Source organism: Centruroides sculpturatus, unplaced genomic scaffold (assembly GCF_000671375.1).
Source record: "Centruroides sculpturatus isolate CEXI.00-Female unplaced genomic scaffold, Cexi_2.0 scaffold1823, whole genome shotgun sequence".
NCBI lineage: Eukaryota > Metazoa > Arthropoda > Arachnida > Scorpiones > Buthidae > Centruroides > Centruroides sculpturatus.
The window spans coordinates 1-11,780 of NW_019386161.1; the positions used below are offsets into that span (position 1 = coordinate 1).

The window sequence follows — 11,780 nt, forward strand, 5'->3', positions numbered from 1 at the left end:
AAATTCTTCAAAAGATCTTCAATAGCAGATGTTGGCATTGACTCTCTTCCCTCTTCCTTTTTTTAGAAAAAAAAAAAAAGACATCTCTCTCAGTTTCTTGGTGTTCTTCTGTCCTCAGATCAGTTTCAGGTTCTATTATGTGCTCCTATTATGTGCTCCTATTGTGACAACTGCTATCAAGCAGTTGTCACAATTTTATCCATAATTTCAGACATTATCTCTCTCTCTCTCTCCCCCTGAATGCAGGAGGGATACAGCTTTCACCAAGCAGAATTCAACTGTTGTTGAGTGACTTCTGACCATGCCTTTTGAATGAGCTGTATAGCTTCAAGAATATCAAATTTTTCTTTCCAAAATGTTTTTAATGTCATTGTTGAGGATAACTGGCATGCTTCAAAAACACCGACAAAACAGTGTTAGAAAGTACAGTTTCTTGAAACTTGCTGTAATCTCTTGATCCATTGGTTGAATCAACGAAATGGTATTCGAGAGCAAAAAATTAAACTGTAAGCCAGGGAAAGTCTTCCCAGCAAATTCCCTTGAAGGTCTTTTGGGTGACCCTTCAAGGACGTTTGGGCACAAACTTCAAACAGCCATTTTTTGAAAAGAGCCTGCGTGATCCATACCCTTTTATTCGATCTTCACATCACTGGCAGGAATTTTTTGAATGCTTTAGTGTTCTCAGAGTGATAGACAAGAAGCGGGATAAGCTTTTTATCATCACTAGCATTTGCTCTCAAAACTATCGTCAATTGGCCTTTCATGGGTTTATGCCCAGCATATTTTTTTGTCTTTCGTGATGCGCTTCCAAAATAAACCAGTTTCATCACAATTGAAAATTTGTTGTGGACAATATCGTTCTTTTTTTATTAATAAATTCTTCAAGTTTGAGACAGAACTTATCAGCTTCTTTTTTATCTGCACTAGGAGACTCACCGTGAATTATTACATGTGAAATGCCAGATCTCCTTCTAAACTTTGCAAATCATCTAGTTGTAGCCTTGAATTCTATCTCCTCATGTGAGGAATGTGGAGTTTGTTTCTTCAGTTCTTCAAACATTTCTCTAGCTTTCTTTTCAATGATAGGCATACTAGTTACATATCTTTTTCATTTCCTTTTCTTTTATCCAAATTAAAAGCAATCTTTTCATTTTTCATGGATGACACATCTTTGTTTTTCAGATTTGATTTCGTTACTCCTTTAGCTGCTTGAGTCTTCTTGATTATATCTTTCTTAGATAACATTGTGCCTACGGTAGACATTCAAGCCATACTGCCTGGCAACATCAGACATCTTTTGCTCACTCTCTACATTTGCTATTACCTCCTGCTTGGTTTCTATGGTGAGCACAATTCTTGACACCACTCTTTTTAGCAACCATAATATTATCAATGACTTTTTTAATTAAAAAGTTCAGAAAGGCACTCACAAAAGTTCGGAGAACAAAAGTCAATTATCGTATGAAAGAATTACGTAAATGTGAACTCCGAATGAAGTTCGAAATGTTGATGTTAAAATGTTAATGAATATCTTATAGGGCAGTTAAACTCTAGTCTTTAGAAGATAAAAACCGACGCAAAACTTAACGAGTCTTGCGAGTGACCATTTATTAATTTTATTAACACAATAAATTAGTTTGTGAGATAAACAGAGCTTCTCATTTTAAAACAAACCACACATGATTACAATTTTACGATGTTTACAAGGAATCAATATACAGAAGTGTGAAAAAGTAGGTATACAGTTGTTATTATGAAGAAAAACATACAGGGAAAAAATACGGAAAAAAACATTTATTTTTATGTACAAATTAAATAACAAATAAATAAGGAATACGAAGGAATAAACGATAATAAAATAATAATAATGAACACCAAACATTTGTATTTATCACGCTCTCATCTGTATACCTACTTTTGCATCCCTACGTATATTAATACATTCGATAAATTAGAGGATATTAAGAAATCATTTTTGTAAATAATTGTACGTGCTATAAATTTATACACAAAAGATGTAGTAGAGTAACCTTACATTGGCAAAGCGCATTAAATTTGTGTACCACGTTCAATATTTTCACAATTATATGGGGTATTAATACATACTTCCTACTCACGCTAAAGACATGACCACATGTCTGTTATGTGTTGACATAAGTTTCTTTTAAAAATCTAACGTTACTAAAGCCTGCAAGTCCAAATTAAGAGACATGTTGACAAGTGCCAAAGACCAGTGAGTAGAATGTCTCGAAACCATAATTACATGTTATAAAACATGTAATTATGTTTTGGAGAAATATGAATTGAAGTTCACATCTAATTTAAGAGAGTTTAATTTTGACCATGAAACTGCAGTGTTAAATGTTTCATGCTATTATTGATTAAGAGAATAAGTCAATATAATGCTAATGATTGTAAGTACTACGCTTGAATTGATATTAAACATATTTCAAGCAGTAAATGTTGGTAAATCTTGCAAACACTCCACAGAGAATATNTAACCCTTGAACATTACATCTTTTTCCGCTTCAACAATACCTGGGCTATACCTATGAAAGTGGCCCTTTAACCTTTCTAATAATGTATACTTTCATAGAATAGAAATGTACTTGTTCTGTACATTTTTCTCTTTTGACTTCGGCATTGTTTATTGAAATTCTTGAAATTGCATTAAATGCATGTGAATGAAAATGCAGAATATTATTCATAAAATAAACAAAAGAAAATATCCAGCACCGAATTGCGTAATGTTCTTGGCGAAAACGTTAAAAAACCTGCATGTAAAACTATCTGTTACGAGATTTTATTTAAAAAAATAACTTTTATATTATTAATGATAAAATGCGAAGGGCTTAAAAACTTCATATGAGTTTTTATTTCCTAAACTAAAAATTTTACAGATAAAAAACATAACTTTAGAAGCTTCAGAGAAATGGTCAGTGTCTCTTGAATATCTCTTGAATAATGATCTGATTTTCTTGAAAATTTCTACAAACCTTTCTCCACACAAAATCCTCCTTGCAAAATTTCAGAAATTTTCGACTAAAGGCACAGAAGTTATGAAGCTTTAAAGTGGGTAAATAATTGTCTTTTCTCCTATATGTACACTGATATTCATACCTATAAAAGAAAAACAAATGAGTTTTGCATTTCTTAATGTTTTAAAGTTCCTGTGTCCAGAAATTTAAATTCTTAAAAATTAATCTTTTTATGGACTTTTATATTTTTTCTCGGTTATATAACAACTGAAAACGTAAAAACTTTAATTACAAAATATTAAAAAAGTTGTTCAAAAGATTTTAATTTATTCAATGCAGAGGCAAGACGTTCAAGTACCATTAAGAATACAAATTAAAATCAGGAAGGTATCTCTTATAGTCGACGATTAATAATTACATCATAATTCTTTGCTGTATGGAATACTATCACATGACTGCAAGGGTGCCCGTATATTGGAGCAGTTCAGGAACCTGACCCCTTTTTCATTTGGGTTGCACTTTTTGTAATCCTGGTGGAGTGTGAAATTCTATTATCTATAAACAACATAAAGTACATGAATTCTACTCTATTTTCTAAATATGAAAGGAAGTAATAAATGATATTTATCTATGCAATTGTTTTTATGTGATGATCGAATCCAATTTGTTGTTTTTGAAGCCAACTTAGTTCTAAGTGTACCAGCGCCATGTTGGAGAAGAGATGAATTTGTCCATTGTTGAGTTTGTAGCTTCTTGTATAATGTACAATACCCATTATGAATAGTTCGTACCACTTTTTAAAGTTTCTGCGTGCTGCCGAACAACAGCTACTTTACGTTACTAAATTCATATACTCCTGGAAAGTAATTTTAGACGTCATTTTTAATATAAATACTAATATTACTCTACTTATTACGGATTTCGTTTAGTTTATTCATATACAGCAACGCGATACATGAGCGATCTGCCAAAAGTGTTGCTCCCAGGAAGACGTTCTAACAGAAATAGGCTACTACCTACGTGTTACTAACCTCAAGAAAACCCGAAAAACTGCATCTAGTAACCCCTGACTTGTGTTCAGTGGTTTTATCCACTCGATCACCGGTGGTGTATTCATGCCATTTTCAAATATTTATTGTAGTTCTTTTAATTTAAAAATATTCCATTCACCTCTCAAAAACGTTTTTCAGCATTGACTTTGTATAATTCTTTTAACATATAGACATTAGTGATGATGTGTAATTGACCTTAATATTAATTTTATAAATATTTACTTACTTCTACTAAAGTACTTTTAATTTCTGCTAATATACTGCCCGTTGTTCTGAATCATTAATTAAAATTCATATTTACGAAGCGAATAGAATTTTAATTTTCTCGACGTTCACACAACACGGGGGAAGATCGATCAAAAATGAACACCCTCAAAAAATCTTACATTTTTAAACTCAAGGAATTTTAAACGTCAAAAAATGTACAAAAAGTTTTCGAACTATACATCACAAAGCAGGACACTTATTAACACCGTACTCACTGAAGGGATTCACTGGAAGGACTCTAATGAATAACAAGATCATTCACAGAGCTTTCAGAGACTTTACTGATAGCATCACTGTGCTGGACTAATATGCCTTTGTCATGCCTCCTTTCCCGTGCCTTTCTTGGACTCAATCTGTCACACATGCCATACTGCATCTATAACTGTGCCTTTTATGTTCAACACTGTTCAGCATGTAATTCCCATCTGTATTATACTGTACTACATAAACATGTGTATGTTCTGCTAACCGTGTCCTGCTTTATAAATATTTGCTTCAGTGTATTTCTTTTGGTACTTTTCAGCATGTATCACCTATCTGTATTAGTATTGTATTGCCTTTTCAACTGTATATGTTATGGCAACTGGGTATTGCTCTCTCTAAAGTTAGAGTAGTGCAATTTTTTTTCGATTTACCCTTACACGCTTGCATTATGTACAATACATTCCATTTTAAGAACGAGACTGTTTTCTACTTTTCGCATATAACCATTGTTTGGTATTACAAATTGGTATATTGTACTGTTTGTCATCCTGTCGGATACTACATCGTTTTTTCAAGGCATTGTTTGTATAGACAACTATTCAACACCCGTCTTGCTTTGTTTTTAACACCAAGCTTTTGTAAATAATATACTGTATCTCCTACTTCGCTTCACTAATACCTTTGTACTTCACTCGTAATATCATTTAACTTTATTTGTATTATGTTTCTTTATTATAAATGCGACACAGACGCTTTTATAATAACTTTCCCCTTCCTTCTTAACCCTTGAACATTACATCTTTTTCCGCTTCAACAATACCTGGGCTATACCTATGAAAGTGGCCCTTTAACCTTTCTAATAATGTATACTTTCAACCTTTCTAATAATTAATATTTATATTTAAATAAGTCTAGAGTTTTAAAGGTTAAAGAAAGTGTTAAGTATATCTTCTCTAAGACTTATTTGTTTTAAATTGAAGAAATTTACAATCCTTTAAATTATATTTATTAATTTTTTAATATTCTAATGTAAAGTCAAAAATTTCAAAATTCAATTGTGGATTAAATAAAAATATTTTAGAACTTATTTAATTTTAAATTATTTTAAATCGAAATTTTAAATAGTAGGTCGTCCACGTGTAAGTAACAGGTGTACGTTAATAACCGCTTTTACATATTTACGCGTTACACCTACTTTGCATCGTTAAAACTCATTCCGTTTAATTATTCGAATAAATGCAATTTTTAATATTTAAATTATATTATTAAAACATTAATTAAGCCAGAAATATCAATATAAATTAATTTTTTCTTTAATAATTTTATTACTGAATACTTATAATAACTAATTTTCATTCGCATTATTATTGACTATGATAATGACAATATAAGAAATGCAGAGTGTGTGCATTTCTTATATTATGTGGTATTGTTAGTAAGTGTGCGGAGGTCCACTGAGCGACGATTGAAAAAGAGGCATTCCAAATTATCTGGAGGTCAGCTGCAGTGAGTCACCTTGACCAAACTGAGTTAGGCGGGCCAACCGAGACCAACCCAAAAGAAAGCTACCGACTTAGCGCTGAATTTGATGGCCGAGAAGTCTACAAATTGAAATAAAGGGTACTTGAATGGGGGAGAAGTGAGAAAAAAGAAAGGAAAACAGGAAGATTATGTTGAATCGTAGCCATGCTGTAAATAATTGTGGAATAAACGGACATGGTCTAAGATAAAACGGGTTATAAGATGATTTTTCTTACGATCCCCAAATTCGAGATCGGGACGGCCAATCAGAAAATCACTATTAACTATTTATTAACTATTATGATATTTATTAAATTTAAAATTTGAGAAATTTACAATTTCAAATTATATTTCTTAACTTTTTAATTCAATTGTGGATTAAATAAAATTATTTTAGACTGATTTTATTTTAAATTATTTAAATTCGAAATTTTTAATTCTAGGTCGTCCACGTGTAATTAACAGGTGTTCGTAAACAACAACTTTTACAATTTCCGAGTTAAACTCACTTGTTATCACTTTTAGTTATTCGAATTAATGCAATTTTTAATATTTAAAATATATTATTAAAATAAAAATTAGGCTCGAAATATCAATATAAATTCATTTTCTTATAAATACTTTTAGTACTAAATAAAAGTAATAATTTTTTTTCGTATACGTTTGATATTTTTAAAATATACATAAGTTTATATCACATTCTATATATTTATAGCTTATAAAATATATTTATACATTTGATTAAATTGCCACGACTATGATTGTAAAATTAATACATTTTAAGACTATATAATAGCGATTCATTCAATGTCCTTTCTCACACTTCAGGAAACATTCTTATGACGGAGTTGACCTTTTATGAGAAGTTGCTCATCCACCTCACTATGTCAAAGGTTACAGAACTTCCTGTAATAGTGAGGCGGATGAGCAGCCTCTAATAAAAAGTGACTTTGTTGTAAGACTGTTTCTTGAGGTGTTGAGAAAGGACATTGAATAAATCGCTATTGTATAGTCTTAAAATGTATTATATTTACACACTTAAATGTATTTTTCAATATATTGCACGTTTCGAAAGTATTCGACATGGTCGTACTTATAATCTTACTTAAATGGCTATTAATTTTATTAAATATTAAAGTACTTGTATTTAAAGCTTCCGAACAACTGCAATATTTACATTATCTAAATTAAAGTATATAATTTTTTAATGAAAATTACTTAAATATAATATTTTATCTTAATTTACGAAAGATAATTGTTAATTACCTTTGCAGGAAGCCGCTTTGTCGATGACGTGGCATAAAACAATCGTCCCAGATGTTTCCATTATTTTTCTACGTTCATTTACTAAACAAATTTTGTGGATAAATAGTTCAGATATTAAAACTTGAACCTTATTTTGCACTCTAAACCCTTATTAAGAGTCGAAATATCTCTTTCTCAATAGCGGCTTGAAGTATTATCTGTGTTGTAGCTATAAAAAGTGACAGAGAATAAAGAATTATAGTAGATTTGCTTAACTTATTCTTATAAATTTAAATACATGTACTCTGTTTTCGTATACAATTGAAAGATAAATATAATTTTTCTTAATATATACATTTATAATAACTTTGTAATGGATAATTATGTCGATTTTAATTTTTATTAGTTTTTAATATTTTATTATTGTACTTAATAAAAAAAAGGAAAAGTTAACGTTTACTTCTGTCATATTTTCTAGTTATACCGACGAGATATTTTACTTTTAAATTACTTATAATTAATGTTATAATATTATTTAATAATGTCCAGCTATTATAATTAACATCTATTTTCGGTTTGCCAAACAGGGAAGAATGATGAAAAATATATAAATTAAATAAATAATTATAAGCCCCACTTTAATAGAGTAAAATAAAATGAACCTCAAAATGGTTAGTCCTATTTAATATTTCTAGACTTTCTGAATAGAAATTAAACAAGTTAGGAGAAATTATTTACTTTGATATGGTCATAATGCTGGGCTGCAATTCTTAAACATATTTTGAATTTATTTCATTTAAAATATACGCTTTCCACCTCAACTTACTAGTTGCTTGCCCCTGTACATCATACTTTCCCTTCAAGATTTCAGTCCTGCTGGTTATCTATTAACACCTTTCAGGAGGAAATATTTTGATTAAATTAATTAAACTTGCAATTTGCAATAAAAGTTTCTTGTCTTCGCAAACCTTAAAACAATTTTTGCATGTTAGAAGAGAAATTAAAATGATTGACAACAAAGTTTTCGTCTTAATTATAATAAATTTGAAGATTTTTCAAGTACAAATTCCATTTGTTCTTTACATAAACTTAAAGAAATATTTTATATAAACCTTTATTTAAAACTCTTTTATAACGAATCTAATTTAAATTAAGTAAATATAAAAAATAATTATAATGCTAATTAAACGAACTTGTGATAATTCTGATTTCCGATGTAAACGATATTTTCGCGGAGATCCGTAAAACAAAACCACCGGATACGAAATGAAACGAGAAAGGGAGGGCAAAATCTACGTAAATTAAATGAAGTAATTTCATTGGATTCAAAATTCAAAATACCATCTGCAATGTCAAAATTTTGGATTGACAGGTAGGAGGAGAAATAGCGCTGAATTCACGCAATTCTACGCAGAATTTTCCTATAAAAAGGCATTGAAGATTGCCGTTAAAGCACATTTCGGCGATCAACAAACCGAAAGCAACATGAAAACCATTCTCATTCTACTGGCCCTTGTTGGTAAGTTAAGTATTTTCTATAATCTTTAAATTTCTAAATTGATAATTGACTGCAATTTGAAAAAAAATTGTAGACCTATAAATTTCCGCTGTCGTCCGTCCGTTCGTTTTTCCTTAATCTCGGCAATAGAGTTAGATAGATGAAATCCGAGACCGGAATTAAAAACGCGAGGAGACAGGAGGACCCGATTAATTATAAACGAACTGACGTCACTTTATTTCGATTTAAAACTATCTCCTGTAAGGTGTTAGATAGATGACTGGTATTTCCAATGTTAAGGAAAAAGTATGATGTACAGGGGCAAGACAGTGCAAATTTTAGATCGAGAGCATATATTTTAAACTAAATCAATTAAAAATATGATTTAATATTTAATTTTCAATGCTTAAACTTATATATACACATATATATTCTTGTGATCTTTCGTTATATTTCAATTTAAATTTTACAGATAATACTTTTTAAAAACAAGCAAAATTATTAAAATTATATTACTTATAATTCTAAATGTGTTGTTAAGTTTTTAATTAATATTATGCCAATTAACTTAATTCGACATAAATCAATATTAATGAAAGATTATTTATTTTGTTAGGAATTGCTGTGGTATCAAACAGCAAAGCATCTAAGAAAGAAATAAAGAAAGATGTTTCATTTGATAATGGCGAAGAAAAGTTTGTCGATGGTGTAAGGGGTAAAGAAAATGAGAAGGACGAACACAATATTAAACAGGAGTCAAATCGAATCAGTAGCATGATGGGAACTGTTACAAATGTGATATCAGGAGGAATGCCAACTTCAGGAGCTATGCCAACTTCAGGAGCTGTCAGTCTTTCCGGATTATTGTTTGATGTAGTGAAGGACTTGGATATTAGAAAATTTTTAAATTGTACCTATCTCAAGGTAAGTTTTGTATATTTTTTTATTTTAATTCAATTTTCTAAATAATCATGAATTAATATCTATAAAAACAATCATTATTTTTTTTTTCAGCTTCGAGCTGATATAGACGGATGCTATAAAAATCTTACAGTTCTTGGTATCACCATTAGTGACGTAGACTATTCTGTAGATCACGCCTTAGGTGACAAACTTCGTCTCGAAGACAGATGCGATGAGTGTAGTTCTTATTCTGACGATTTGCAATCTCAAATGTCACAGATGAATCAGCTCTGCCCTCTTCTCAATAATGTTACAAATTTTTTGGGATGTGTGGTGACAGAGCTATCAAAGTACGATTGCATCGATTACATTGGCCGATGTATTAGGGTACTTCTGAATAACACCGGTACATATCTTTACAATTTGACTAATTCTAACGATTACACATGTGAAAATTTATTAAACGATACTTTAAAAAATCTTAAGAGCGTTATAACTTTATAGTAAGTAGTCTAAATGCTTGAGGAGAAAGCAGAAACGCGTTCTGTCTAGTAGCATAATAAATGCAAACATAATCAACAAATGCTAAAAAGAATATTCTGATAATTAATTAATACAAAATATTAAATATCTAATCTAATTTTAAATCGATTTCCTCATTGTTATATAATTAAACAATGTAAGATTAATTTAAGGGATTTAAGAAATTAAAGGTATTAACATGCAACCTTGTTTCTTATTGTGTATTTTTTTAAAATTACGTTAATTTGTCATAATGTTTAAGGCCGATTGTAATGGTTTTAGTAATACACGCGTTGCCTAGTAGATGACGTTAGAAGTTTAATGACACTTTTTTGTATTAAAATCTCGGTTAATATTTCTCTTAAGATACGGTTTAGAACTTTTAAACTCGAATGAAATAATTTTCTTCGAATTTGCTACAACTTTTATAATTAGCAAGTAGCAAAATATGGCGGACTTCACTTTAAAATTACAGTTTCTCACTTTATCTATTAATAAAGAAGTGCTTTCTTTAAACTAGAGTTATATTTAATTTATAATAAATCTTCCAAGTATGTGGAATTCTCCTGGATTCTCCACATCTGAAAGACTTTCGCCCAAACGATTTCAATCTTCCTCAAGATTGTCTTTGTCCTTCATATTCCCTCCATCTGACGACATTGATAAAGAAGAGAAAAAAGTGTCAAACTCCATAAATAATTTCGGAACTCCACAGAAGCATTGACAACTTTTCAGATAATTTTACCTTTTTCTTGCTCTTCCTTGCTTTCCCAGAATTTTGTCTTCGAGGATAGTTTCTATGAAATTATTGTGCGTAATAATATCACGTATAAATTTAATTTACGTATTCCGTATTAACTTTGCTCTGGTACTTCCCTCCTAATTGTTTCATTTGGTTGGTCCATTTTCTATTATTTATTCCTTTTCATATCCACCTTCTGCAAGTCATCTCCTTCTTATCTATTGTTCAGCATTCACTTCCACCAAGCAAAATCTCCAGAGAAATGTCTTAGTATATGATTTCTTTCCTTCTGTACTTCCGTATTGGTGGATTCTTCTGCCTGCTTCTTGCCTGTGTTGGTGTGCTTTTTGCTGTGGTCTACTTTTCTGTTTCTTGGGCTCTATTCAGTGTTTTTTCCTGCTGTTTTCTATCATTTTAGTTAGTATTGGTGTTACCGCTTAGATTTTAAGTCAGTCTCTCGTTTTCAATAGGCTAGATTTTTCATTTCCACGTGTTTTTTTTTTTTTATCTGGTTGACTTAGTTAACTCAGTTTCTGTTTTGGCGTTCCCAGGCAGAAACAGTTAGTTTCTTTGATTTAATTAATTTAATTTCACTCCTTTATAACTTCCACTCGATTGCTTTGTTTTTGCTGATAAATTTTCAGTTATTAGGATGTTTTTAGGTAATTAGTCTTGTCGTAGTCTTGTCTAACTTATGTAGTTTTTCTTTTATACTTAATTAGGTCTTCCGGTGTTTAGTTTTAATAAAGATTTTGGTTTTTATCAGTCAACTAGTTTTTGAGTTTTTCCGATTTTCTGGTTTTACTGCATTCCAGTATTTTTGATTTTCAGGTTTTTCTGAGATGTTC

General features: G+C 30.4%; 1 protein-coding gene across 1 annotated transcript; it reads left to right on the top strand.

Moving 5' to 3' along the window:
- The first annotated feature begins 8,679 nt into the window (after nucleotides 1-8,679).
- On the top strand, nucleotides 8,680-10,371 carry LOC111613866. Its single transcript, XM_023355219.1, has 3 exons — nucleotides 8,680-8,786; nucleotides 9,382-9,689; nucleotides 9,780-10,371. Exons 1-3 carry the CDS (start codon nucleotides 8,753-8,755, stop codon nucleotides 10,170-10,172), a joined length of 735 nt encoding a protein of 244 aa, XP_023210987.1. The 5' UTR covers nucleotides 8,680-8,752; the 3' UTR covers nucleotides 10,173-10,371.
- Nucleotides 10,372-11,780: the final 1,409 nt, after the last annotated feature.